This window comes from Juglans microcarpa x Juglans regia, chromosome 7D (genome assembly GCF_004785595.1).
Source record: "Juglans microcarpa x Juglans regia isolate MS1-56 chromosome 7D, Jm3101_v1.0, whole genome shotgun sequence".
Classification (NCBI taxonomy): domain Eukaryota; kingdom Viridiplantae; phylum Streptophyta; class Magnoliopsida; order Fagales; family Juglandaceae; genus Juglans; species Juglans microcarpa x Juglans regia.
In genome coordinates this window covers 3,450,241-3,475,433 of record NC_054606.1, presented here as the reverse complement: position 1 = coordinate 3,475,433, position 25,193 = coordinate 3,450,241, and the positions used below count along the sequence as shown (strand labels likewise).

Genomic DNA, 25,193 nt, shown 5'->3' with positions numbered 1-25,193 from the left:
AAATGTTTTCGGAGAGGGTTTGTTTGTGTCACACGTCTACAATAGAGATAGGAAGGACCAAATTCATAGTAGGCTTGGGTTGAGTAATTAGAGGCTATTAGTTGGGTTCAGCCTATAGCCCAAAGCCATCATCTCTTTTATTTACATGAATTTTGTTGAGTTGGGTCATAGCCCATTTATTGTTAGTTATACTTGTAATTGTGGCTTTATGTTTATCATTAGAGTAAGTGGCCTCTGGCCCAAGAGTCAAACACAAAAGTCGTATATGTAGTAGAATGAGGGACTTGTAATGGTGTCCAGAATCTAAATACAATTGTTTTTTATTTTGCTCCCAACCTCTCTTCTATTGGAGAGGCTAAGTCAACTTTGAATCGGACCATTTTCTTTATATTTTCTCACATTTTTTAGTTATCCAAACACTATCCATCAGGTGTGTTACAGTTTCTATTGATATCGAGAGAAAGGGGGAGGAGAGAGAAAAAAATATTAAAATAAGATTTAGGGAGTTAACAATGTATCTTTAAATTTGTAGAAACATTATTCACAATTATGTAAATTTTTAGATATACATAATACAATGCAGTCCAATTTAAGGTCATATTATACAAATATGTAGATGCATATACAGATACATAATCTAATGCTCTTAGAGTATTCCTACTTGATTCCTTATAATTTTCTCCGAATTTTAGTTAGAAATTACACTTCTTCTAATTTTCTCTTAAATTTTACTTATCTTTAAAAAACCTCGTACATCTCATTCCCTATCATTTCTCTATTCTATTCAAATATTTTTTTCTATTTCTACTATTTTATTTTTACATCTTTAACTACTCTCTATAAAATATATATATATATATAAAAAGTGATTAAGAGGATGAACAGTAACTTTCCAAATATAGGGAGATACCGTTCACATCTAAAATGGAAAACCTGATGGAGAATGTATTTAGACAAAACTCCAAATATAAACCCTATTGGAGTCATGCATAGGTGGTGATTCTTGTACAAGTCTCGTGTACTTGACTTTGCATATTTTTAATAAAATTCTTATTTACCGATAATAATTAAAAAAAAAAAAACTTTCGAGCCAATCTCTAATTACGCCCATGATCACTTCCAGCATGCTGTTCCTCCGCAGGATGCTTCATTTGTTGAAACTGTGTTCATGAGCTTTTCAAGCTCGTTGTTGGCACCACGCAACATGAGTCCAACCCCTTTCACAGCCTGGCCCCCCAAAGCCAAGGAGAAAAGCTTGATCTGCTGCCATTTTCTTGAAGGTGAATGAATACTTAGAAGAATTGCTAAAATCGCATGCAGTTGTTGATCAAGAAAGATGTGTTTGCTGTGAATTGTAGGAGCTAGCGTTGCCTAATGTTCATACGAGCCTGCATGCATGCCGTGTGTAACATGGAAGCACATGATGATTTCAATTACATGACATGTTATGATAGGATGAGAATCAGTCATCATCTATTAGTTTTTAGGAAAAATCATTTTCTAGGTAATTAGTACTTAATTGAAAAAATTACAAAGTCCATGGATAAAGAAAACATGTGGATTGACTTACAATCTGGATCCTTGCACATGACATAAGCCATTGCCTCTTACTCTACACTTATACCATGAAAACATCATCAAAACCCTAATATTGTTCTTCATCAGAATCTGGTTCGACGTCTAAAATTTCAGGGAAGGGATCTTCCCCATCCATATTAAATTCATCTCCGGCAATTTCCTCCGAAATTGTTCTAGTAGAAGAATTCATACCGGTGGTTGCAAATCCATCGCCTTTAGCCACCAAGTTATCATTGCTAGATGCAGATACATTGCCTACATGATCTGATGCACCACTGCCTGAACCAAATCTCCCAGGTATTATCCCTGAGCCCAAGAACCCTCAATTGATGCAGGAGCAGTGGCATCTTTGGAAGACACAGGTTCCTCAACTCGTGCTACATTTTCTTCAAATCGGCCTGCCTCGACCATAATTTCATCATTGTTGCCTTTCATCCCATCTACACCAGATGCTGCTAGCTTCTGCCCCCTTTTCTCTGGAATTGTTGCACCAGAGGAATTATCCACGTAAAGGTTTTCTTCACCACTAACCCCTACAGCTTCTGAAGGATCTTCATCATACCTCATACTCTTACATGGGACGCTGTCCAAAGCATCAGTTTCTTTGCCATTCTCCAGCCAGCTGTCATACAGGTCATCATCATCCGAATTGGGAATATTGTCTTTTATCCCCTGTATGCCACTTGCAAATGGTCCACTGTGCTTCAGGCTACCGGAATACATATTTTCAGACAATTTATGGTTAACTCCTTCGAAGGAGTTACAAGTGGCAGGGCAAGAACCCATAAGTGGAAGGGCTCGGGGGTGTATAAGCACCTCCAAGGCTAAAAGTGCGTGGGCACAGAATTCTGCGAGTTTTGTTCCAGTTTCTTGCTTGCCTACAAACCATTTTTATGGATTATAGCAAATGGTTAGTAAATAAAATTAAACATATTTTAACACTAACAAAGTCTAAGAGCAGCCAATGCACTTCAAATGCACACCATTGTCAAGCAAAACTACATTACTCTTTACGGATCTCATCAAATAAAGCTTTTGCTCAGAACCTCAGCAATTAAGAGAACTAGATCTTTGAGGATTATTCTCAACTGCTTGAAGCTTTTGTGTATGAAAGAGAAAGCAGTTGAGCTCGTCACTGCATCTCCTTTTAACCATCCTCTCAATTGGATACAAAAGCAAATTTATATACTTCCAATACCTTCCCCACTGCATAAAGCTAAATATACACACTTCTATAGGGGGCTGTGTCCACCTTGTGACCTGTTTAATCATATTTCTAGAGTACAAGAAGCAACCAACACAGCTCTACAAAACTTAACGAGCAAGGGCATGCTTGGTAAACTGACGACTAGTAGGAAAATGATAGAGTTGAATGATGATAATAGAGTACAGAGTACATAATAGAGTAAGTACTCCTACTCATTTGGCATGCTTCTGATATCTTCTGGGATTCCCTTAGTTTTGTTGGCACAGGTGCTTGAGATTCCAAGTAGATGGAAAAAGATTCCCTTCTGAGAAAGAATGATCCTTCCACTAGTCTAGATATTATATTGTTTAAATTGTGAGAGTGCCCATAATGTGTTAATTACTTTCTGTGACCTCACTCTCTCTAGACTCTTTTCTGTTATCCACTCATTTACTGGATGACATTTTCCAACCCTTCCGTACAGTTTATATGCACTACTAAAAGACAGGATCCTTCATTGCTGAATATTGTAATCCTGAAGAGCATGGTTGAGCTAATTGTCATATCAACATATTTCTCTGAATCAGTTTGTAGAGCGAGTATTATCATTAGCCATAGATATCATGATGATGATGATTAAAAAGATGATAAATTTGCTCACTTTTGAAGATAATTACCTCTCCGGAAAAGTTCAAGACCCTGGGCTAAATATGGGGGGCGGACATGAACTGAGGAAAGAAGAGATGCCAAAAGTGCACGTAATGCTGCAAGCTGAAAATCTACCCAAATAGAAGTAGGTTCATTGGGCTGGAAACTATGTTTCTCCTCACTGGCCCATTTCCCTTCTAGAGAACTTGTTGCTGTGTTTATCAAAAGAAGATCGACATTTGATCGCCAAGATTCAGATCTCAAAGCACCACCCTGTAAAAAATTAGAACACTTAGTACTCATTAGTATTCATTCAAGGTTAGAATCAAGGTTTAGGAGCCAAGGTGCTCAAGTAAGGATTTAAATACTTTCTTCATACTCAGAACACAAATGACCACAAATCACATATTTCTTATGCGAATCATAACTTAGGTGACGTTTCAGTAGACATTCTAGCCAAAAAAGTAAAAGGTGGACCAGCAAATAATTAATAGCAATTACCTTTTAGGAGGAACAACAATTTTATTATGAAGATAGGTAACCTGTATGTACAGGCTATATTCTTATTTTTTTAAAAGTGATAATGATTCATAGCACTTTTTTAAAAAATAATAATGATTCATAGCACAAAAAAAGTACACAGGAAGATGTACAGGCAATATATAGGCCATTTTCCTAACAAGAACTACAATCCAAGTTGAACCTCAAAATAGGTAAGAACGGAACCATTTTGTTTTCAAATCCAAGAACAGATTTAATCTGCTATCTCTTCCATTAAGCATTAAGTCCTATTGAGGTCTAAAATACAAGTTTCTAGATGCCACATAATATCAGAAAAAGTACAATTAACTACATCGATGTAATTTCCAAAAGGTGCCTATCAAATTGCATGCACATATACTACTACTCTAAGATTTTCTACTGACTAAAACCATTTTACAAAATGAAATAAGACACTAACCTCTTTTTTTTTTTTTTTGGGGGGGGGGGGGGGGGTGGGGGGGATGGCTTCCACTAGAGCTTCATACACGAGATGTGCAGTTATGAGAATTAGTATGCTATGGGAATCAATGGGATTTCATGGAAGAATTACGACTATCAATATCTTAATATTAATGCACAGTAAATACCCTGCTACAGCATCCTTCACAATGCACATACCACAGTGAAAAGTGCTTCTAATGCCTCAAGTGCTGCCACCCTCACAGAAATTGGAGATATTGAATGGTTCTTTGGGGCTTCAACTTGCAAACCACCACGATCATGCTGCTCCTCAAGATATCCAGTAGTAGTTACATGTTTCCTTTTCCTATGGCTTGGCTGCAGCAGTGCTTCCGAAGAGGCCTTTGAGTTAACACTAGAAGTTGTGCAACCACTCACTTGATGCAAATCAACAAAAGCATTGTTGATTACTTCCTGTGCAAGATATATGGCAACTCCTGATCATGATATGGCTGAGTATTAGTACAAACATGAAATGAGACTTCCATGGAAACAACAATGACAACTTTAGACCAAAAAAAAAAAAACCAGAGAGAGCTCCATGCTCAAAAACAAGATGAAAAAATAGTAAAAGATCCAAGCCAAATATTAGATGCAATGGACATATAAAGGAGTCCAACCTTGTTTACTTCTGATCTATTAGATGCAATGGACATAAAAAGAGTCCAACAAATTTATTTTGCGACCAAAAGTAAACAAGGATACTAGGATGATGCTAATCACTCAAAGACAAAAGGCTAAAACATACACACACACACACACTTCCAGGTGAACTGCATGGTGGAAGAGAAATAGGCATCTTTTGAGAGAGGTTCCTATTGATAGCACTAAGTCCATTTTTTAAAATCATTGTTCTCTTTGATGTTGATCAATAGAAATTTTTTTTTTATAGGTAATAATATAATTTATTCCAAGTAAATAGTCATAGCCCAAGTAAACAGGATGTATACAAGTGAGTACACCTAAATACAAGCTATAGCAAAATAGAACTAAGGCAAAAAATTACAAATATTCCCATCCCTTACAAGGTTCTTCACCCAAAAACTTATAGTGCTAAAGAAAAAATCCCTGAATTCCCCCATAGTTCGTTTGCAATCTTCGAAACACCTCCCATTTCTCTCTAACCATAAGCACCAAAACAAACACAAGGGTGTCATCCACACTGCTGCACTGCCTCCACATCCCACTGAACCTTGCCAGCTAGCCAAAAAGTCCACCACACACAAATGCATCACCCAAGCAATGCCTACACATGCAAAAATCTCGTTCCACAGCTTCGTCACCACCTCACAATGAAGGAAAAGATGGTTAGCCATCTATTTTACACAAAACACCAGTCAATTACAAATAATCCTCTTTTCCTCAAATTATCCATGGTTAATATTTTCTCAAGAGACACCAGCCAACAAAAAAATGCAACTTTACTAGGCACCTTTGCTCTCCATATACATTTCCAGGGGTATACTTTATCACCATGACTATTTAACATCTTGTAGAAAGATCTCACTGAGAATCTGGAATTATAATCATGCACCCACAGCAGCTTATCCTCCCTATTCTGATTGGTCTTCGTATCATATAATTTTACAAAGAAATCAGCAGCTTCACACACTTCCCAGTCCTGTAATTCTCTGGTAAATTCCACATTCCAATGCAACATATTATTAGATAACAGACAAGAGTCAGCCACTGCAGCCCCGAGTAATGCTACTCATCATCCCAACTTCTATCATCCTCCTATCATCCTATGATGTGTCATTAGATGATTGGAGATTATTTATTATATTTCACTTATAAACCTATTATCTAATGCCACATCATGGGATGATGGAAGTTAGGATGATGAATAGATTTTTTCTTGAAATTAATGTTTTTGTTAAAATCCCCCCATCCCAACCAAATGAACATCCACAAACCCACCCATACACCCCTTTTACTTCATTAGTACATCAATTCCCCCACATCCTCCCATATTTAACATCCATAATCTGCCTCCATAATGCATTACTCTCGTTGTTGTACCTCCAAAGCCACTTCCCAAGAAGAGCTTTATTGAAAAGCTTTAAATTCTGCACGCCCAATCCTCGACATGACACCGGGATACAAACCTTATTCCAACCCACCAAGTGATATTTTCTTTCCTCCCCATTACCGTCCCATAAGAAATTTCGAAAAATCCTCTCAATTCTTGTAGCTACCCCCGCAAGTAAAGGAAAGAGGGAGAGGAAATATGTGGGTAAGTTAGACAATGTACTTTTAATCAATGTGACTCTGCCCCTTTTGACAAATAAAACTTTTTCCAACCTACTAATCTCCTCTCAATCTTCTCAATCACTCCATCCCAAATAGACATTGATTTGTGAGGGGCCACCAGAGGTAACCCAAGATATTTCATAGGGAACAAAGTTACCTTACATCCCAAAATATTTGCCAGATCCAAAATATTGGCTAGATTGTACCCACTGGAACAATTTCAGACTTAGTTAAATTAATTCTAAGCCCGAAGACTGCTTCAAAACATAACAATAAGGCTCTTAAAGCTTAAAGATGATCTAGGTTGGTGTCACTGAAAATTAAAGTATCATCTGCAAGGAGTAAATGTGAAACAGTAATGCTGCCCCGTGAGACATCACCCACCATGAATCCCGACACAAAACCCCCTTCCACAGCCGCTTCAATCATATTTTGGCCAGATCCAAAATATTTATAACTGTACCCACTGGAACAATTTCAGACTTAGTTAAATTAATTCTAAGCCCGGAGACAGCTTCAAAACATAACAATAAGGCTCTTAAAGCTCAAAGATGATCCAGGTTGGTATCACTGAAAATTAAAGTATCATCTGCGAAGAGTAAATGTGAAACAGTAATGCTACCCCATGAGACATCACCCACCATGAATCCCGACACAAAACCCCCTTCTACAACCGCTTCAATCATACGACTCAAGGCATCCATAACTAAGACAAATAGGAAAGGAGATAAAAGGTCTCCTTGCCTCAAACCACGGGAGCTATTAAAAAAACCAACTGGAGAGCCATTCACCAAAATAGAAAATCTAGCCGTCGAAATGCAATGTCTTATCCATGAGCACCACTTCTCCCCAAACCCAAATCTCTCAAGCAAGTAGAGTAGAAAATCCGAATTGACATGGTCAAAAGCCTTTTCCATATCCAATTTGACTAAAATTCTAGATTGCCCCATCCTTTTTCTACTTTCCAAACACTCATGAGCAATTAAAATTAAATCAAGAATTTGTCTTCCCCTCACAAATGCATTTTGAGACTTTGTTATAATCTTATCCATAACCACACTTAGGCGGTTAGCTAACACCTTTGATATGATCTTATACCACCCCATTTACCAAGCTAACAAGGCGAAAATCCCTCATTTCTACAGCACCCGCCTTTTTAGGAATGAGAGTAGTGAAAGTTGAATTAAAACTCTTCTCAAATTTCAGGAAGGAATGAAATTCTTCAAAAAATTTCATAATATCATCCTTCACAATATCCCAACATGCTTTGGAAAAACGCCATGGAAAAACCATCCCGAGAGGGAGCCTTATACTTAGGCATGCCTCTAACAACATCGAGAACTTCATCTTCCTCAAAGGATCTCTCTAACCAATCTGCAATAAGATGATCAATGGTTTCAAAGGCCAGACCATCTAACTTAGGTCTCCATGAAAATTATTCCCGAAAAAGCTTTCATAAAAATTCACAATATGATCTTCAATCTCCTCCTTGTCATAAATCACATTATCACCTACATGAAGAACTTCAAGGGCATTATTTCTTCGATGAGAATTTGCTATTTTATGGAAGAATTTCGTGCATTTGTCTCCGTCCTTTAACCATAGGATTCTGGATTTTTGCCTCCATGAAATTTCCTCCATAAGCGTTAATTTTTCAATTTCTGTTAGCACCCCTTTCTTCATCTCCTTTCCCGCAAAAGAAATTGAACCCGTCAACTCCTTTTCCTCCAAACTATGAACTGTTCCATAAGAAATTTTCTATTGTTTTCAACATTGCCAAAAGTCTCCGCATTCCATCTCTTCAAGTCTTTTTTTAACTCCTTAAATTTTCCAACCAAAATAAAACTGGGTGTACCAGTAAAATGATAAGAGGCCCACCACCTTCTTACTCTTTCAACAAAACCTTCATCCTCCAACCACATCTTTTCAAATTTAAAGTGTCTTTTCCCACTAATAATGCCCCCACAATCCATCAAAATAGGATAATGGTCAGAAACTATTATCTGCAACCTTTTTTGACTTAACTCCGGAAATAATGCTTCCCAAGAGACCAAAACCAAGAATCTGTCCAAACGGGACCATGCTCTCTCCCATTTGACCACGTGAAATCCCCTCCAGTCATAGGTAAATCAATCAGTTGCAACTCAGAAATGAGTTTTGAAAATCCAGACATAGCTTTAGTAATTGCTGAGTCCCCTACTCGATCACAAGGAAAGCGAGTAATATTAAAATCCCCTCCAAAACACCATGGAAGATCCCATCAACTGCAAAGACCCGCCATTTCTTCCCACAATATACTCCTACAATCCTACTAGAATCTGAATTTGGCCCAAAAACACCAGCAAAAGCCCTTTCGACGCCATCATCCACATTCTTAAAGTGACAAGCCACCAAGAATTCTTCCACGTAATGATCTACTACTTCTACAGCCCTCCAATCCCACATAACAATAATGCCTCCCGAAGCTCCATCAGAGACTAACTCAACCCAACCCACATAATTGCAACTCCATAAACTATGAACCACCGATTGGTTAATGACCTTCAATTTAGATTCTTGAAAACAAATAATTTCAGCCTTTCACTGCCTAATCATATTTTTCACTCGGAGACACTTTTTATACTCGTTCAGCCCCAAACATTACAAGAAATGATCTTAGGCTTCGTGAGAAACCATTGACAGCCCTCTCTTTGCCTTTTTCTCTAAAGGCACTCCCATCCCTAGATTAATAATTAATCGTGCATTCCAATCTTTTTAGCTCCCTCTCCTTTTTAGCAACAGATCTGGCCAGAGTAGGATGTCAAGCCTCAATAGCAATAAGTAGAGCTCTAAACTGCTCTTCAAATTCCTCACAAGAAATGCCAACACAATTTCTAATTTCTTCCACCTTCCTCAACACCCAATCAGAATAATTGCTAGGCCATTCAATGCCTGGGTTAATAGAGCATGAAAAACTCTAGGCCATTAACAGGATCAAGGTCTTCATCAGATTCAAAAAATTCTCCAGATTCACAAGATTCAGAACCTTCACCTCCACCAATCACCAATTGCAAGTCAGAAAACTAAGTACATGGAACCTGTGAGATTGACTGCTCAGTCTCATTTGCCCCCTCACATCCTTCATCTTCAACTTCCCCTGTTGTGAGATCTATGGAGGGCATCACAACCCCCACGCCAGGCGCAAAACTCGACTTCAAAGAATCCCCTGAAGAGCCTCCAACCTCCATCGCATCTTCCTGAACAACAGGTTCACCTATCAACTCCGTCGAATGAGTCACCTCAGCCTCCAAACCTGTCAGAAATTTGATGGGAGGATCCCCTAAACTTGTCGACTTCTTCTGTGAAGTCAGTATCTGTGTCGAGGCATTCCTCACCTTAGACTAATCTCTAAAAAATTTCGTCTTGTTCAAGGTCTCTTTTGTCGTGGGTACTGTAGCAAAACTTGTCACCGGGAAACCTCCAGGAGAGACGCCCGCAGCCGATGACCCACTATGTGAAGACGGACTAGGTGGCAGAGCCAGCATGGGCTTGGGCTAGCGTAACTCTCTTCTCGGGCTAGTAGAACGTTGAAACCTAACACCAAACTGCTTCTTTCGACTAATGGGCTTCTTGTATGGGCCCTTCACAAACCCCATCCCTACGAAGCCATTAGAAGCCTTGGGTCCATACAACCTCCCCATTTCCTCAACTAACTCATCTGGTTTTCTAGTTGAAACCAGGCCAATTATTAAGCCCAATCCCTCATCAATCATCTTCAACATCGAATCCAGCATGTCCTTCCAACCAAGAAGTTTTGCCCGCACATGCCAAAATGACCCTTCGACTTCACCAAATTTCTGCAACATCGCGAGATGCCAACCGTCACCTTCATCGCCAGAAAGATGTCTCTGATTCCCTTCCTTCGATCCAAAATTCTTATTCCTCTCCCTCGACAATATCACATCTTTCTTGATAATTCCTTTTCCATGATTGTTATTGGGGCTAGGATTATCATTAATAGCTTCCATCAATGCAGACAAATAAGGAGCTGTTTGTGAGGAAGAAGCTCCTCTTTGAGGATTAGCCATACTCACCTCTTTTCCTTTAGAGTCCCTCTTAGCAGCACCCTTGTTAAGTACACCTCTGTTTCCAAGAGCAGAAACAAAGGAATTTGAACCAACAATCTCCATCGTTTTCCTAGCGAACCTTTCCCATCCACTTCCATTCCTCCCTTCAGGGATAACAATAATTCTTTTTCCCTTACTTGTGCCCAACTCCATCAATTTCACGAACCTGCCAAATGAATTTTGACATACTTGGACCAAAAAGACTCTATGTCCATCCCTTTTTGTCTGATACGGAGCCCTATTACTCGAGAACTTCAGAGTTCCCTCAACCACCTTAGCCAACCAGACCACCACCTCCCTACTGAGGTAAAGGGCCTTCGTAAACTTATTACAATTCTCGCCAATACAGAAAAGATTCCTCTCTATTCTTCTGATCACAAAAAGCTTGGCTTCAATCCAAAAACTACGCTCCATCGACATCATCCTCCAAGTACATTCTTGATTGTGATGCCGAGAGGATGATTGAGTATACGGCCAGTGCACTTCAGTTATTCCTCTTTGTTTATATGTTTATTGTTCAATAAAAAAATATCTTACCAATCCAAAAAGAGTATTCTTCAAACTTAGCTATGTAACTTTTGCTCTATGCATTAACTATGATTATATTTCCATATTCTAATACATAAATAACTAGGAAATATATGCATAACAGATTTCCCTTATGGTAAAATAGATCGTCTATGACAAACAGAAACAATGCTGAAGCCATGATATAGGCCTCACCCACCTATAAGCCATAACAAATAAACATTATCCACAGCAACACAAATAGATACACAAAAGCAGGAAAAGAGCCAAAAAAAATCTCACCCCTGACAACAACAGTGAGCCCGGGAAATTTCTCATTGGCTTCCTGTTACTATTTCCCTGTTTACATTTTTGCTTTGATATATTATCTTATCAACAACAGGACCAACTAAACTAGCACGCACAGGCGATGCTCTTTTATATGTCCCGTATACTTGTGCTTTTGCCTTTTCTTATGGTCAATAAAATTTTGTTTACTGCTAAAAATAAAAAAAAAGGACACCAAACTACCAAAACAGATAAATACGACATCGAAGTTAACTTTTTTTTAACATCCAAATTATTGTTAATAAACACAGCCACATTATAGAAGTGACAAGGTTATTGAGAAGCCGATATTTTTGTCATACCATGCCTAGATCTTTGAGCCACCATCAATTTGATGAATCAACAGAAACATTCCATGCTTAAGCTAGCCTAAAATACTCTTTTTATATGGAAGCCAATTCTATTCAAAGTGTCAAGGGGCACAACCCAAGCATATAGGGTGTATACAAGAGAGAGCACCCAACTAGGAAGAATAGGGAAAACAAAAAGATAAAACCTCAATATAATTTAGAAAGCCAGGACCATTCAAAGAAAACCTTCAGATGTAAAGAGTTCTTAGCATAATGGATCTAAGCCCATCCACTGTCTTTTGCAATTTTCAAAGTTCCAGGTATTATGTTTATTCCACAAACACCACATTAGACACAAAATACTTATCTATCTTTCCTCAAATTTACAGTAAATCATCTGATAGTGCTGAATAAGCAGAATAGTTACAAGCTTGCTGGTGTTGATTAGCTGAGATCTAAAATTAGCTACCATGAAAATTTTCTTGTTTTTAACAATTTGAAGGCGTCAATGCAAGTTTCGGGTAAGAAAGGTATTCAGCTCGAACTAGTAATTTGTGGACAAAGGAAGGCGTGCTATTTGCAAGCTAGTCAAAGTATCTATGAAGTATTGATACCAGCTCACATGAATGTTGGGTTTGCTTTGCTTCTAGCTTCCCCAAGGTATGCCATTGAATGTTATGTTACCTTTTCTGGAGCCTCAAGGCTCTAAGTTAGGTCATTAAATGTTATTTTAATTTTTTTTTCTTTTACTTCAAATCATATAGGATTATTTTTGAGTTCAGGTAAATTTTAACATGCATCCCTGCCGTTACAAGGCTGGAAGTAACGGCATTCTCAGTAAAGATAACAGAATTCAAGCTTGCTTGTGTGTACATGCTTGTTATAAGTAGATGTAGATGTAGATGTGAGGGTGCAAGAAGTTAAAGTGTTTCAAATAATCTATATCTCCAATATACTTAGGGTATTACATTCCGACTCATTAAAACTTAACACCACCTGAACAGTTTTATAGTTCAGAATAACTTTGGAAATCTAAAGCAGAGATTTGCAGCTGTGTACATAACAGCTTCTCAGAAAATACATTGTCTTTCCATTGTGCAGTTCTGCAACAAGAGCACTCATTAAGAATGAAGAAAGATAAGGGACTTATTTCGCTTTTTCTAGGATAATTAAAGGTCATATAACAGATGAAATTTCTAAACTCAATGATCAAGAAGAATATTTTCAAAGCACTGGCACTTCTCTGGTGACATGAAAACAGTGAAGCTTGGTGCTATAAACAGAGAGAGAGAGAGAGAGAGAGTATTCAACAATATACATACCAACACCCATGGAGATCAGCAATATCCTTGTTATTGAGTAGACCTTTATGCGTAATTCCGGCAATGCACATCTTTTAAAATATGATGTAATCAGACGCACAATTGAAGCAGCATGTGGTAATAGCTGACTGCAAATGAAAATAATTATATAGGCAGAAAGTGAGCATCTACATAAAGAATGTTGAGACGTTAGTCGAACCTTTTTAAACTATGATTAGAACTTTTTCTAGCAACAATCAAGCTTCAGCGGTAAAGCTGAGAAAGATTGTCCTCAACACGCTTTATACATGGATAGTAGCTCATGATACTGTGCTTTTATTCTAGTTTTTCAGAGTTTTTGAATTGCTGTTTCTCTTGTCTACTTCCTATGTGCTAGGATTGCATCCCAAGCATTCCTCTATACATGTATAAAAAACTCCGGTTTACCTGCGTGTACCCTTTATGACAGCACTGAGCAGCTCCAAACTATAGGAGTGCAAAACTGGAAGTTCTGAACAAATGAGCTCTTGCTGCATGGAAGTCATGAAGGGCAATAAGGCATGTGGCAATGATCCATCCACCATCAGCACTCTCTTGACAAGGACTAATAACGATTGAATGGGGACATTCACCTGCTAGCCAAAATATACTATATAAAAAAATCCAGCATCTGCAGTTTTAAGATCATCTAATGAAACAGGTCGATACCCTTAAATATTAAAGAAGTATGCCGACTAGATGCATTCCAATTTTTCATGAAAGCATCTTAAAAGAGCTAATCATAACCTGCACAGGGTACGGACTTGTGAGCATTGTACAACAGCAGAGCATCAGTGTAGAGACACTGGAGATTAATAATCTCTCAGACCTCCTTGTGGGATTGTCTGAGACTTCTCCTGGCGACGTATGACCCCCTAAGGGGGGTGGGGGATCTTTTCCTGGTGGAACCAATAATCTCCCAGCTTCATTACGTGTAGTTTCTGCAACATCTGCAACTTATCACTTACAATCCTTACAACTAGAAACAGCACAACCAAGATTGCATTCAAACTTACCTTCTTCTAGACCTTGGAAGGTATCATTCAGATGGGCATTAATCAATAATAAGATCTTCTGCATCATTAAGGACCAGCTATCTTCATCTCCTCTCGATTTTGGCAATAATGCTAGGCAATGAGCAAGCTTCTGATTGTTGAACACCAAATAGATTCAGAACCAAGGTTGCATACAACCAATAGTTTTCTTGTTAAGTCATGTGGAAGATACAGATCATACAAAGCAAAAACAACCATGTTACCTTCAGCATATCAGCACTGCATTTTCCTGACAAAAGTTTTGAAGCAATTGCAGCTTCCATCTGCAAAAGTATTTAGTACTCACCATGAATGAATCAACAAGTCAAATCTAAGGATTTTGTAAAGGGCTAGAAGTCCAGTAAAAAGGAAAATTGTTAGGCTTTTAACACAAACGACAATGAAAGCTCATAAAATAAGGTTTATCTCCACCATGTCACTAAATTTATGACATTGCTTTCGGATCAAGAGGCCATCAAGGAACATGCTGTCAATTTTTATGAGAAGTTGTTCAAGGAAGAATATTTGTGGAGACCAAAGCTAGACGGATTGTCTTTTGATGCAATCGATCCAGAAAGTGCAGCATGGATGGAGAGAGTTTTTGAAGAAAATGAAGTGCTAGATGTCGTCAAAGGGATGGCTAAAGACAAGGTTCCAAGTCCGGACGGGTTTTCTATGGCTTTTTTCCAAGCATGTTGGAACAAGTGAAGGAAGACATTATGAAGGTATGTCTGGAATTTCATGCTTTTATGAAATTCGAGAAAAGTATCAATGCTACTTTTATAGCTTTGATTCCTAAAAAGGTGGGGCAGTAACTATGCGGGATTTCAGGCCAATTAGTTTGGTTAATGGGGTCTACAAGATTATATCTAAGGTGCTGGCCAATCGAATGAGTGCAATAATGGGAAGAATTATCTTTAAGTCACAAAATGCTTTTGTGAAAGGAAGACAAATACTAGATTGAGTTTTAACGGCTAAAGAATGTTTGGATCACAGAATTAAAATGGGCGAATCTGGAGTTTTGGTTAAATTGGATATGGAAAAGGCTTTTGATCATGTTTGTTGGGAGTTTTTATTGTATCTACTTGGTCGTTATGGTTTCGGTGAGAGGTGGTGTAAGTGGATAGAGCATTGTATCTCTACACCAAGGAGATCCGATATCTCCTTTCCTCTTTATTTTTGTCATGGATGCATTGAGTAGAATGATTGAAGCGGCGGTGGGAGGTAGCTTTTCGTCCGGTTTTGAAATGGACGGTGATTCTCGGAGTAGTGTGATTGTTTCTCATCTTCTTTTCGCCGATGACACATTAATTTTCAGTGAAGCCAATCAAGAACAACTTCGGTCTTTAAGAGCTCTTTTGCCATGTTTTGAAGCTGTGTCAGGGTTGAGAATTAACTTAACCAAGTCTGAAATAGTTCCAGTGGGCTCAATGTCAAATATTTCTGATCTGGCCACTATTTTGGGGTGTAAAATATCATCGCTGCCAATGTCATATCTTGGTCTTCCCCTGGGTGCCTCGCATAAATCTGTTTCGATTTGGGGAGTGATTGAGAAGATTGAGAGGAGATTAGCCAATTGGAAAAAATTATATTTTTCTAAAGGGGGTAGAATCACTTTAATCAATAGTACGCTGTGCAATCTTCCAACATATTTCCTTTCTCTCTTTCCTTTACCGGCTGGGGTTTCTATGAAAATTGAAAAGATATATAGGAATTTCTTGTGGGGAGGTAAAGGGGAGGAAAAGAAATATCACTTGATGAATTGGGATAAGGTCTGTCAACCGATTTCAAATGGTGGTTTGGGCGTGCGTAACTTGAGGCTTTTTAATAAAGCTCTTTGTGGGAAATGATTATGATATCATTTAGAAAGAGATGCTTTATGGAAAAATGTGATAGATGTTAAATAAGGGGGTATGTGGGGTAGTTGGTGTTCAAATGAAGTAAAAGGTGCTTATGGGATGGGATTATGGAAGTCTATTCGTATGGGTTGGGGGGAGTTTGTTAAACATGTCAAATTTAAGGTGGGGGATGGATCAAGAATTCACTTTTGGCATGATTATTGATGTGGAGAGTTAACTCTCAAGAATGAATTCCCTTCCCTTTTTCAGATTGCAAGGCAGCAAGATGCAACTGTGGCTGATTCTCTCTCTCTTTTGAATAATAGCACTCAATGGACTGTTGACTTCGTGAGAAATGTAAATGATTGGGAAGTCACTGTAATTTCATATTTTCTCATCAGATTATATGAGTTGAAGATTGTCCAAGGAAGTGTAGACAGTTTGCTGTGGATTCATGAGAGAAATTTCAGATTCTCAGTTCACTCCTATTATGATGCTTTAACCTGCCAAGGTGTAAGTGATTACCCTGGAAAAGTATTCGGAAAGTTAAAGTGCCGAATAAGGTAGCTTTCTTTTTTTGATAAGTAAATAAGGCAGGGGTGAAAACCGAAGGTATCGGTGCGGTTTTGGTCCAAAACCGAAACCGCACCGATCCCTTAAAATGATGAAAATCTCGACCGAAACCGGCCAGTGAAGGGGGAGAAAACCGTCGATATCAGTCTCGGCGTAACAACTACGATTGGTTCGTCGGCGTCTTCGATTGCGACTAAGGTGACCCTGACGCTGCGTGCGAACTGCGAAGCCTCAGAGAGAGAGAGAGAGAGAGAGAGAGAGAGAGAGAAACGATGGGGGCGGCGTGGGAAATGAAGAAGACGAAGGAGAAACGAGGAAGAAGAAAGAAAGCTGGGATTTTAAACCCTAGAGAGAAACGGTTCCCGGCGCCGTTTCGCTCTTTATATTTTTTTTCAAACACCGAGTCCTAAAACGACGCCGTTTCACTTACTTAAGTGAAACGGCGTCGTTTCATATATGTATAATTTTTAAAAAAAAAACATTATATCAGTTCAGTCGGTTCAGCGGTCCGGCCCAAGATCAAACCTGTACCGAACCACTGGACATCAGTTTCTGAAAAATTCAACCGCTTGCCGACCGGTTCTACGCCGGTTTCGGCCGGTTCCGAGCTCTAGCGGTCGGTCTGGGTCGGTTCCGGTCGGTTCTCCGGTTTCTTGTACAGCCCTAAAATAAGGTAGCTTTCTTCTGTTGGCTTGTGTCTCATGATAAAATTCTGACTACAGAAAATCTAAGAAAGAGTGGTCTTTGTATTGTTGATTGGTGTTCTATGTGCAAGAAAGATGGCGAATCAATTAATCACTTGTTTCTCCATTGTGAGGCAGCTAAAAGTTTGTGGAAAGTCATTTTTGGAAGGATGGGTATTTCTTGGGTGATGCCAAAGCATGTGGTGAATTTACTAGCTTGCTGGAAGTATGCTGGGCGGTGTCTATGGCTAGAAAGGAATGGGAGAAGTTTTGAAAACAAAGGACTATCAATGGAAGAAATTAGCGAATTTTTCCTTAAAACACTATGTCTATGGGCTAAGGCTTTTGTAATGAATAGTGATGAAGTGTTGGAGTTTTTCTAGTTTTTTCTTTCTTTTTAGTCGCTGTACGTAGGTATTTCCTCTTGTATACTTCCTGTGTACTTGAGCTATGCCTATTTATGGTAATAAAACTCTTATTAATTATCAAAAAAAAATGACATCATATAGGACATATGTCCAGGCAACCATTATTGAATTGCCAGTTATCTACAGTCCGAAGTATACGATTCTAATATGAGGTGCTACTGCTTTAATTATGTTTTAGATTGTACAACACCGAATCTGAAACGGAAACTATAACAGATATGAACCTTGCTTTTCTTTCATTTAAAAGATAAAGGAGTTGCAAAGTACTTTTAGAATATGGTGTCAGTAATTCAATCTATATCAGACTATGCAAATTACATTATCTAGGTTCCACTAAAAAGGGCAAATTAAAAAACTTGGTATTATTGGGATGCAGCCTTTACAATATTTTTTTATGTAATTGAAGATTTTATTTAGAAAAAGAAAAAAAGACTTACACTGTCATAATGACTTGCACTCTCATAATGACGATGTATGGAAGATGGAAAGTAAGTTATAGCAGTGCATATTAATTGAACTGCTCCTTCCTGCATGCACCGGTATGGAGATGATAAATGAAACTTGAACACAGAAAACTAGGTCACATGACATGTTATGATGGGAACATCAACGACAGACAAAGATCATATCTTCATGCAACCTGGTAAACTAAGTTTGAAGAAATAATTTATTCACATATGCAGAAAGTAAGGATCTTGAAGTAGAAAAGGCATCTCTGATCCCAACTAATTTTAAAAAGAGGCTTTTGCTGTAAAGTTTACCATGGCGCATACATATATGGGGAGTGTGGGCCCATATATGTGAGAGAGAGAGAGAGAGACTATACATAAGCTCAAACACAAATTTTTTATATGATATAGAACCTCACCAAGACAAGGTCCTTCGAACCCATCCCTGGATATTAAATCCAGATAAACAACCCAACCCCCAGAACCATGTATCAAGTAACTTACAGAAGCTCTCAATGCAGAATCAAACCTAGAATGTCTGAGAGCCTACAACTCAACCCAAGCTCACCCTTTAACCACTAAGCTGGACCCTAACTGGTTTCAAACACAAGATAGCATCAACCTTTATGTTATCTGTCTATATAGATGGTAGCGACATCCAATGGACTCATAAATATCTGGCAATATTACTGATATGCATTTGATACTCAGAAAACACCAGGACAAAAAGGCTTCAAGCACACAATACCCCTCCTAGCCAATTATTTAATGATTCTACAAATCTAATTTCACTTCCAGTGTTGAATGTAACAAGAATCATGACATGATGAGATAAAAAGATAGTGTTAAATGACAATGAAAGAGCTTGATTCAATTGTCAGAGGAAATTGTTTCATTGACAAATTTAAAAGAAAAGGAAAAGTGTGAATGCATGGATTTTACCAGGCAAAGCCTGAGGCCTGAAGCAATTTTTAAACGAATGCTACTTACCCATATAGCCTCTGAACTATCATAATTTAGCAGCTTCAAAACTGGTTGAATGAGTTTCACAACATGGGAAGTCCCATCCTTCTTTTGACTTGGAAATCCACCCAATCTAACCCCAGGGAAAAACAAGTTATGAAACTCACAATATCACTAACAGCTACAGGCTATAAGCATAGCAGACTCTCATCAAGAACAAAGTTACAGTTTGGAACAAACAATTTCTTGGAATATAATTATATAAACCAATATAGGGGCCATCAGCCATGCATCAGTTATATGCCAGCATTCTCTGAAAATTATTACGCAATAGAAGTTAGACAACCGATAACCCAGCAGGGAGCCCCATAAGCCATTACCTTCCATTTGAAATCTAAGAAGGGCGAGTAATATTTCCAAATTAAACACATTCAAATTGACCCATCAATATGACCACGCACTCACATTCTCATTAGAAAACCTGTTAAGGGTGTTCCCATAATTCTAACATCCTATTCAGAAGACTTACAAACCTCATTAAGAGTTTTGAAAAACTCAAGCTCCAAAAAATTGTAAATTAGATGCACTCCCACAGGGACAGCTTAGCAAGATTGAATTCAAAATCAATACTATATGAATTTCATTCATGTTTGGCTTGTTTGAAGTTTCATCGCTTATGCGTAAAACAATTGTTTATTTGTTAGCATGTTGAAAGGGGCATCTTGGAAGACATCGTAGAGGTGAAATTTGGAATCTTGAGTGGTATGAACTACCGATGTTAAAGCAGTAGTTTCTATTCCAGCAATTTTCTCTATGATTGGACCTCAGTTACTAGCTGCCTTCATTGCGGGAGATTTTGATTATCTTGAAGTTAGATGCTAGTATTTTTTCTGCTTGGGTGTTTCTCTTTTATACTTCCTATGTTCTAAGGTTGCACCATCATATAAAAAACTCCTTATAGCTCTTAATTAGGTATATTCTCTTGTATACTTCCCGTGTACTTGGGCTATGCCTATTTTAGTATCAATAAAATTTCTTGGGCTTATAAAAAAAACTCTTAAAGATTCAGTGTCCACCATCATGTAAAAAACTCCTTACAAGGATTTGACCGTATGGGGTTGAGTCAGTAGATCATCTTCTGTTGCATTGTGAGATTGCACGGGCTTTATGGTATGAGGTACTTAGTAGGGTAAAGTTGGCGTGGGTCATGCCGGAGAAAGTGGTGGCAGTGCTGGCTAGTTGGCCAAACATTGGTGGTATACATCAGATTAAAAGGGTTTGGAAGATGATTCTAATGTGTATCATGCGGTGTCTATGGCAGGAACGTAATGCGCGGACGTTTAAAGACAAGGAGAGATCGCTAGAGGAATTGTTAGCATCTTTTTATAGCACTCTTTGTATTTGGGCTATAGCACTCTTTGGCGCCCTCTTAGTAGGGTTCTCTCTTGTACATACTGGGCTAGGCCTATTCTTTGAGTAATATATCTTTCTTACTTAACAAAAAAAAAAAGATCTGAACGTATACACAATCCACCAATTCCATGCAACTCCAAAGTACGTTGTACGACAGTCACAGCTCAAGACATAAAATATTTTTTTTGATAAGTAGCTCAAGACATAAAATATATTTGTATTATGATTCTATGCTGGGAAAAAAAGGGAGATCTAACCTTGTGAACATATCTGACAGCGAGGCACAAGAAGCCACCTTCACAAAATGAGAATCTGCTGGTGACTGTTTAAAACAAAAGATATGGTAACATATTACTATAGGAATTTTAGAAATTTTATGAATTTTTAACTTTAAGCATTGTTGTTAACTCTAGTTAGGTATTTCTCATGTATACTCTCTGTATACTTGGGCTTTGTCTACTCTTATGAATAAAATACCTTGATTACCGATTAAAAAAAAATTTAAGCATTGAAATACAAACAAAATTTCAGCAATTTAAAAGACAAACTACAATCTTCAATTGCAAATTTCTCATAATTTTTTTTTTTTTTATGATGGGGGAACCATCCCATGGCAGAGCCCTTAGGACCCACACATGGAACCTAAACCCCCAAGGAAACTAGCACAACTACTCACCGCCATGGCCTCCCACTTAAATCGCAGTTTGATCCCAAGGGGAATCGAACCTGTGACATATGGCATGCACACAAGTTCGCCATTACCACATGGGCTACCCACGGGTAGGTTTTCTCATAATTTATTACTCTATAAAAGACTAGAGATTTATTTAGCATTTTTTTTATTGTTTTCTAAACCACATATTTCAGATTACCAATCTCAACAGGTGGGTAGAAGCTCATTTCCATACCATATATGTCATATGAAAAAAGAAAGTGTATGCATACAAAATAGAAGCAAAATGGTAACACAATTTTCCTAAAACTTTGTTTAAGAAGAAACATTTTGTTAGTTTTTTTTTTTTTTTTTTTTTTTAGATTTGGTAGATTTGACAGGTGATGAGTCGAAGGTCAGGTTTGGTATGAACAGTGGTGCGGGGAATCAACTCTTGGAGATAACTTTCTTGGCTTTGTTTAGTATATAGAGTTATAGAATGCTTAGATAGCAGAACATTCGCATATTTCCGATAACACGCTGGAATATTACATTTATAAGATCAACGCATGATTGAGAGGTGAAGTTAATCTCTTCATTCTTTAGTTGTATGTATTAGGTTGGGTTGAGAGGAGGTGGTGTGGAAAAAATCTGTTGGATCCCTTCCAAACAACAGACATTCAAGAACAAATCTTTTTACCATGTGTTCAACCCTCAAGTTCGCTCTTTGTTTCCTTGAAAGTGTGTTTGAAGAAATAGAGCTCCTTTGAAGGCATCATTTTTGTTTGAAAGGTAGCTTTAGGGAAGATTTTGATGTTTGGATAATTTGAGAAAGAGGCAGGTCATAGGACAGATTGGTGTTGTACATGTAAGCAGAGCAAGGAAAGCATTGATCATCTTTTGCTTCAATATGAAGTGGCCAGGGAGTACTGATATCCATCTTCCATTTTTTGTGATGTGTCGAAGGCTTTGTGGGATGAGGTTTTCGCTAGGCTTGGCATTGCTTGGGTGATGCCCAAGAGGGTGGTGATTCTTTTGGCATGTTGGAGAGGGATTCAAGGAAATTGTCAAATAGCTGATGTTTGGAAGATGGTACCTCTTTGTCTCATGTGGTGTATTTGGAACTAGAGGAATGGGTGCTGTTTCGATAATAAAGAACACTCGGTGGATGGGATTAGAGCCTTCTTTTTTCATACTTTGCTGCTTTGGGCTTCGGTTATTGTAATGGATGGGATTAGCCTTAATATTTTTGTTATGTTTTTCAGCTTTAGCTTGTAATTAGGTGTTTTTCTCTTGTATACTTCCTGTTTACTTGAGCTATGCCTAATTACGTGGTTTTAATTAATTTCTACTTATCAAAAAAAAAAAATTTTGGGGATCAAGTGGATCTGGTGAAGCCCATTTGGAAGTCATAGCAAATTAGAAGTTTGAAGGATGGTACCTTTAAGTTTAATGTGGTGTATTTGATAGGAACATAATGCTCAAACCTTTGAAAAGTACAAGAGATTGACTGTTTTTTTTTTTGATAAGTACAAGAGATTCATAATAGAGTTAAAAGCCATTATGTTCAAATCCCTTTATGTTTGGATGGTTGCAACTCTAGCTACTCTAGTTTCTAGAATTCATTGCAATTTGTTCCTTTTTCTCTTCTATTAGTAGTGTTTGTCCTCTTGTAATTCCTATGCACTCGGGTTGCATCACTCTACACTCTTGATAAAATTGTTTCACTAAACAAAAATAAGAGCAGAAACTTTGGATGGCCATAAGACACTAATAGGACAATTATGGTGCACGATAAAACCAAGCTCATATACCTGAATAAATGGTAGAAGCTTGTGGAACCAACCATCATATGATGCCAAGAAACGATCAGAACTGCATTCTTGACAAGTCACACCCAGTAAGCAGATTCCTGCCCAGCATTTATCTGGCTAGAAAGGAATCATACAATCCGATGAGTACTTATCTGATGATGATTTATAGCCTTTTGGTAAAATGAAAAAAGATACAGAATTCATCTTTCATTTTCATTTCACATGGTATGGACTATTCCTATGGTAACTTAAAGAAAATAATTATCATCCAAAACATAGTTTTTGCATTGCTCCATTCAACGACATTGGTCCCATGGCTTCCATTCAACTCTAAATCTAGCCCTATCAGCATTGATAAAAGGTTGAGAATCCACCATTAGTAGAAGCCTAATATATTCATCAAGTGCACTGCAAATAATTTGACAAAATTCATTAATGCAATTTATATCCATCTATTCTTTCTTTCACCCAGGAAGTTCTTAGAATCTCTCACATATATTTTCCTTTCTTTTACATTAACATACACATTCCATTTTTCATATATAATCTCCTCTACTTCAAGCAAATATGGCAGACATGGAAAATGTTAGAATGTCATTTGAGAATATACGCTTTTGAGGAATAGCTACAACCCATCCACCCTAAACATGGTAAAGAGATCATTCCGGGTGCAGTTGGATGCCCCCATTGCAATCGAAGCCCTCCTACGCATTTCACACGCCAGAAGTAGGACATCAAAGAAAATTGGAGCCCGCACTGATGTCACAGTGTCAGATAATTCCAGCCAAAAAACCAATGGATGACACCACTGAGACCTTCGGTTTCTCTTATAACCAAATTGAAAGGTTAATACAAACGCAAGTTACTTTTTAAATCGTCCCCAACTTGCTTGAAATCAAAACGAACATTATCCAACCAATTTTTCTAAGCCTTGTACAAATACAGCACTTACACCAATTGAGCATTTAGGGGGGAAAAAACATAAACCCATTTCAATTAATCATAAAAACAAAAACTTAATTAATAACTATAAATATAAGCACTTTTCAAAAAATAAGTAAAATATATGTAAAATTTAAATAGAAGTTTATTGATGAACACCATAGCGTGAGAGACGAGCAAATCCAAGCGCTCAACCCATGAATCGACGGCGGATTTCCAGTTCTCGATTTGCCTTTGATTCGTAGATTCACCGAAGGAGGACTCGGAGAGGAGGCCGTGCGTCTTTATCATCGAAACGACGGTGGAGAGCCCGGCAGGGTTCCGAAACGGGTGTGTCTCGTCGGGCAAATCCTCTTTGATAAGCGTTCGAAGGAGGCGGGGCTTCAAGGAGACATCGTACATGTTCTTGACGTGATTGAAGGCCGCCATCGGAATCGAATTGAAGCTCGAGCTCTGCGATGCCAAGAGAGGGTACGTGTGAAGGGTTTAAGCCTTAATGGGGCTTTCCGTTAAACCCTAGATTTGGTAGCCGTTGTTAAGTTTGCGACCTATTGTAAAAATTAGTGGAAAAACGATGTCGTATTGTAAATTTGGATGCGAGTGCATGGCTAGAGCACTGGCCAGTGGCATTCGATAGCCAAATGACACTGCATCAGATGAAATGAGCTGTATTGGATTAGTGGAAATTTTAAATATGAGCTACAGTGTTTCCAATGCTTTCTTCATATTTGGAGATGCAATGTTCATCCTCAAAAGTAATACTATATTCTGAAATATCATATCCAACTGCTCTATAACATTTCCCCCGTTTATCATTTTCAAAAGTGATATTTATTCCAAAATATCATACCCACATTTTTCACAATAATTTAAGTAAAAATTAAATTATTAATTAACATATGATTAGTGTAGTTGTAAAATATGAAAAAAAAATTAAAAAAATTATTATTATTTTGATTAATCCAATGTGAGATTATAGTTTGAATGGTTTTGGATTTATGAAATATATATATTTTTAGCTAGATTTTAGAGATGAATTTGATAAAACTAATGACAATGCTCTTTGTTGATGTCGTGTTTCGTAAGACTGGGCAACTCTATGCAGACAGCGCTTGGATCGTCACCTCCATAGTGGAGAAAATGGGG

At 37.9% G+C, this 25,193-nt stretch overlaps 1 protein-coding gene across 3 annotated transcripts; it reads right to left on the bottom strand.

Moving 5' to 3' along the window:
* Positions 1–1,480: 1,480 nt before the first annotated feature.
* On the bottom strand, positions 1,481–24,630 carry LOC121238638 (proline-, glutamic acid- and leucine-rich protein 1). Of its 3 annotated transcripts, none has more exons than XM_041135597.1 (13): positions 24,207–24,630; positions 23,106–23,222; positions 20,897–20,961; positions 19,254–19,359; positions 18,252–18,341; positions 14,517–14,576; positions 14,275–14,404; positions 14,006–14,208; positions 13,667–13,851; positions 13,241–13,368; positions 4,574–4,851; positions 3,442–3,685; positions 1,481–2,456 (listed from the first exon to the last, which is right to left on the bottom strand). In XM_041135597.1, the coding sequence occupies exons 1-13, from the start codon at positions 24,474–24,476 to the stop codon at positions 1,879–1,881; spliced, it is 2,454 nt and encodes an 817-aa protein (XP_040991531.1). In that variant the 5' UTR covers positions 24,477–24,630; the 3' UTR covers positions 1,481–1,878. The 3 variants fall into 3 exon arrangements, with proteins under 3 accessions (XP_040991531.1, XP_040991532.1, XP_040991533.1); XM_041135598.1 differs by having other exon boundaries at positions 14,006–14,199; positions 24,207–24,623; XM_041135599.1 differs by having other exon boundaries at positions 23,106–23,218; positions 24,207–24,345.
* Between the last annotated feature and the right edge of the window lie 563 nt (positions 24,631–25,193).

Bases quoted from the DNA above. Each gene is read 5' to 3' on its own strand.
- LOC121238638 (XM_041135597.1), bottom strand. From the start codon at position 24,476: ATGGCGGCCTTCAATCACGTCAAGAACATGTACGATGTCTCCTTGAAG. The intron at 14,209-14,274 runs GTAAGTTTGAAT...GATAAGTTGCAG, and splicing joins CTTCCAAGGTCTAGAAGAAG to ATGTTGCAGAAACTACACGT. The intron at 13,369-13,666 runs GTAAACCGGAGT...TTTCATTTGCAG, and splicing joins GTCATAAAGGGTACACGCAG to TCAGCTATTACCACATGCTG.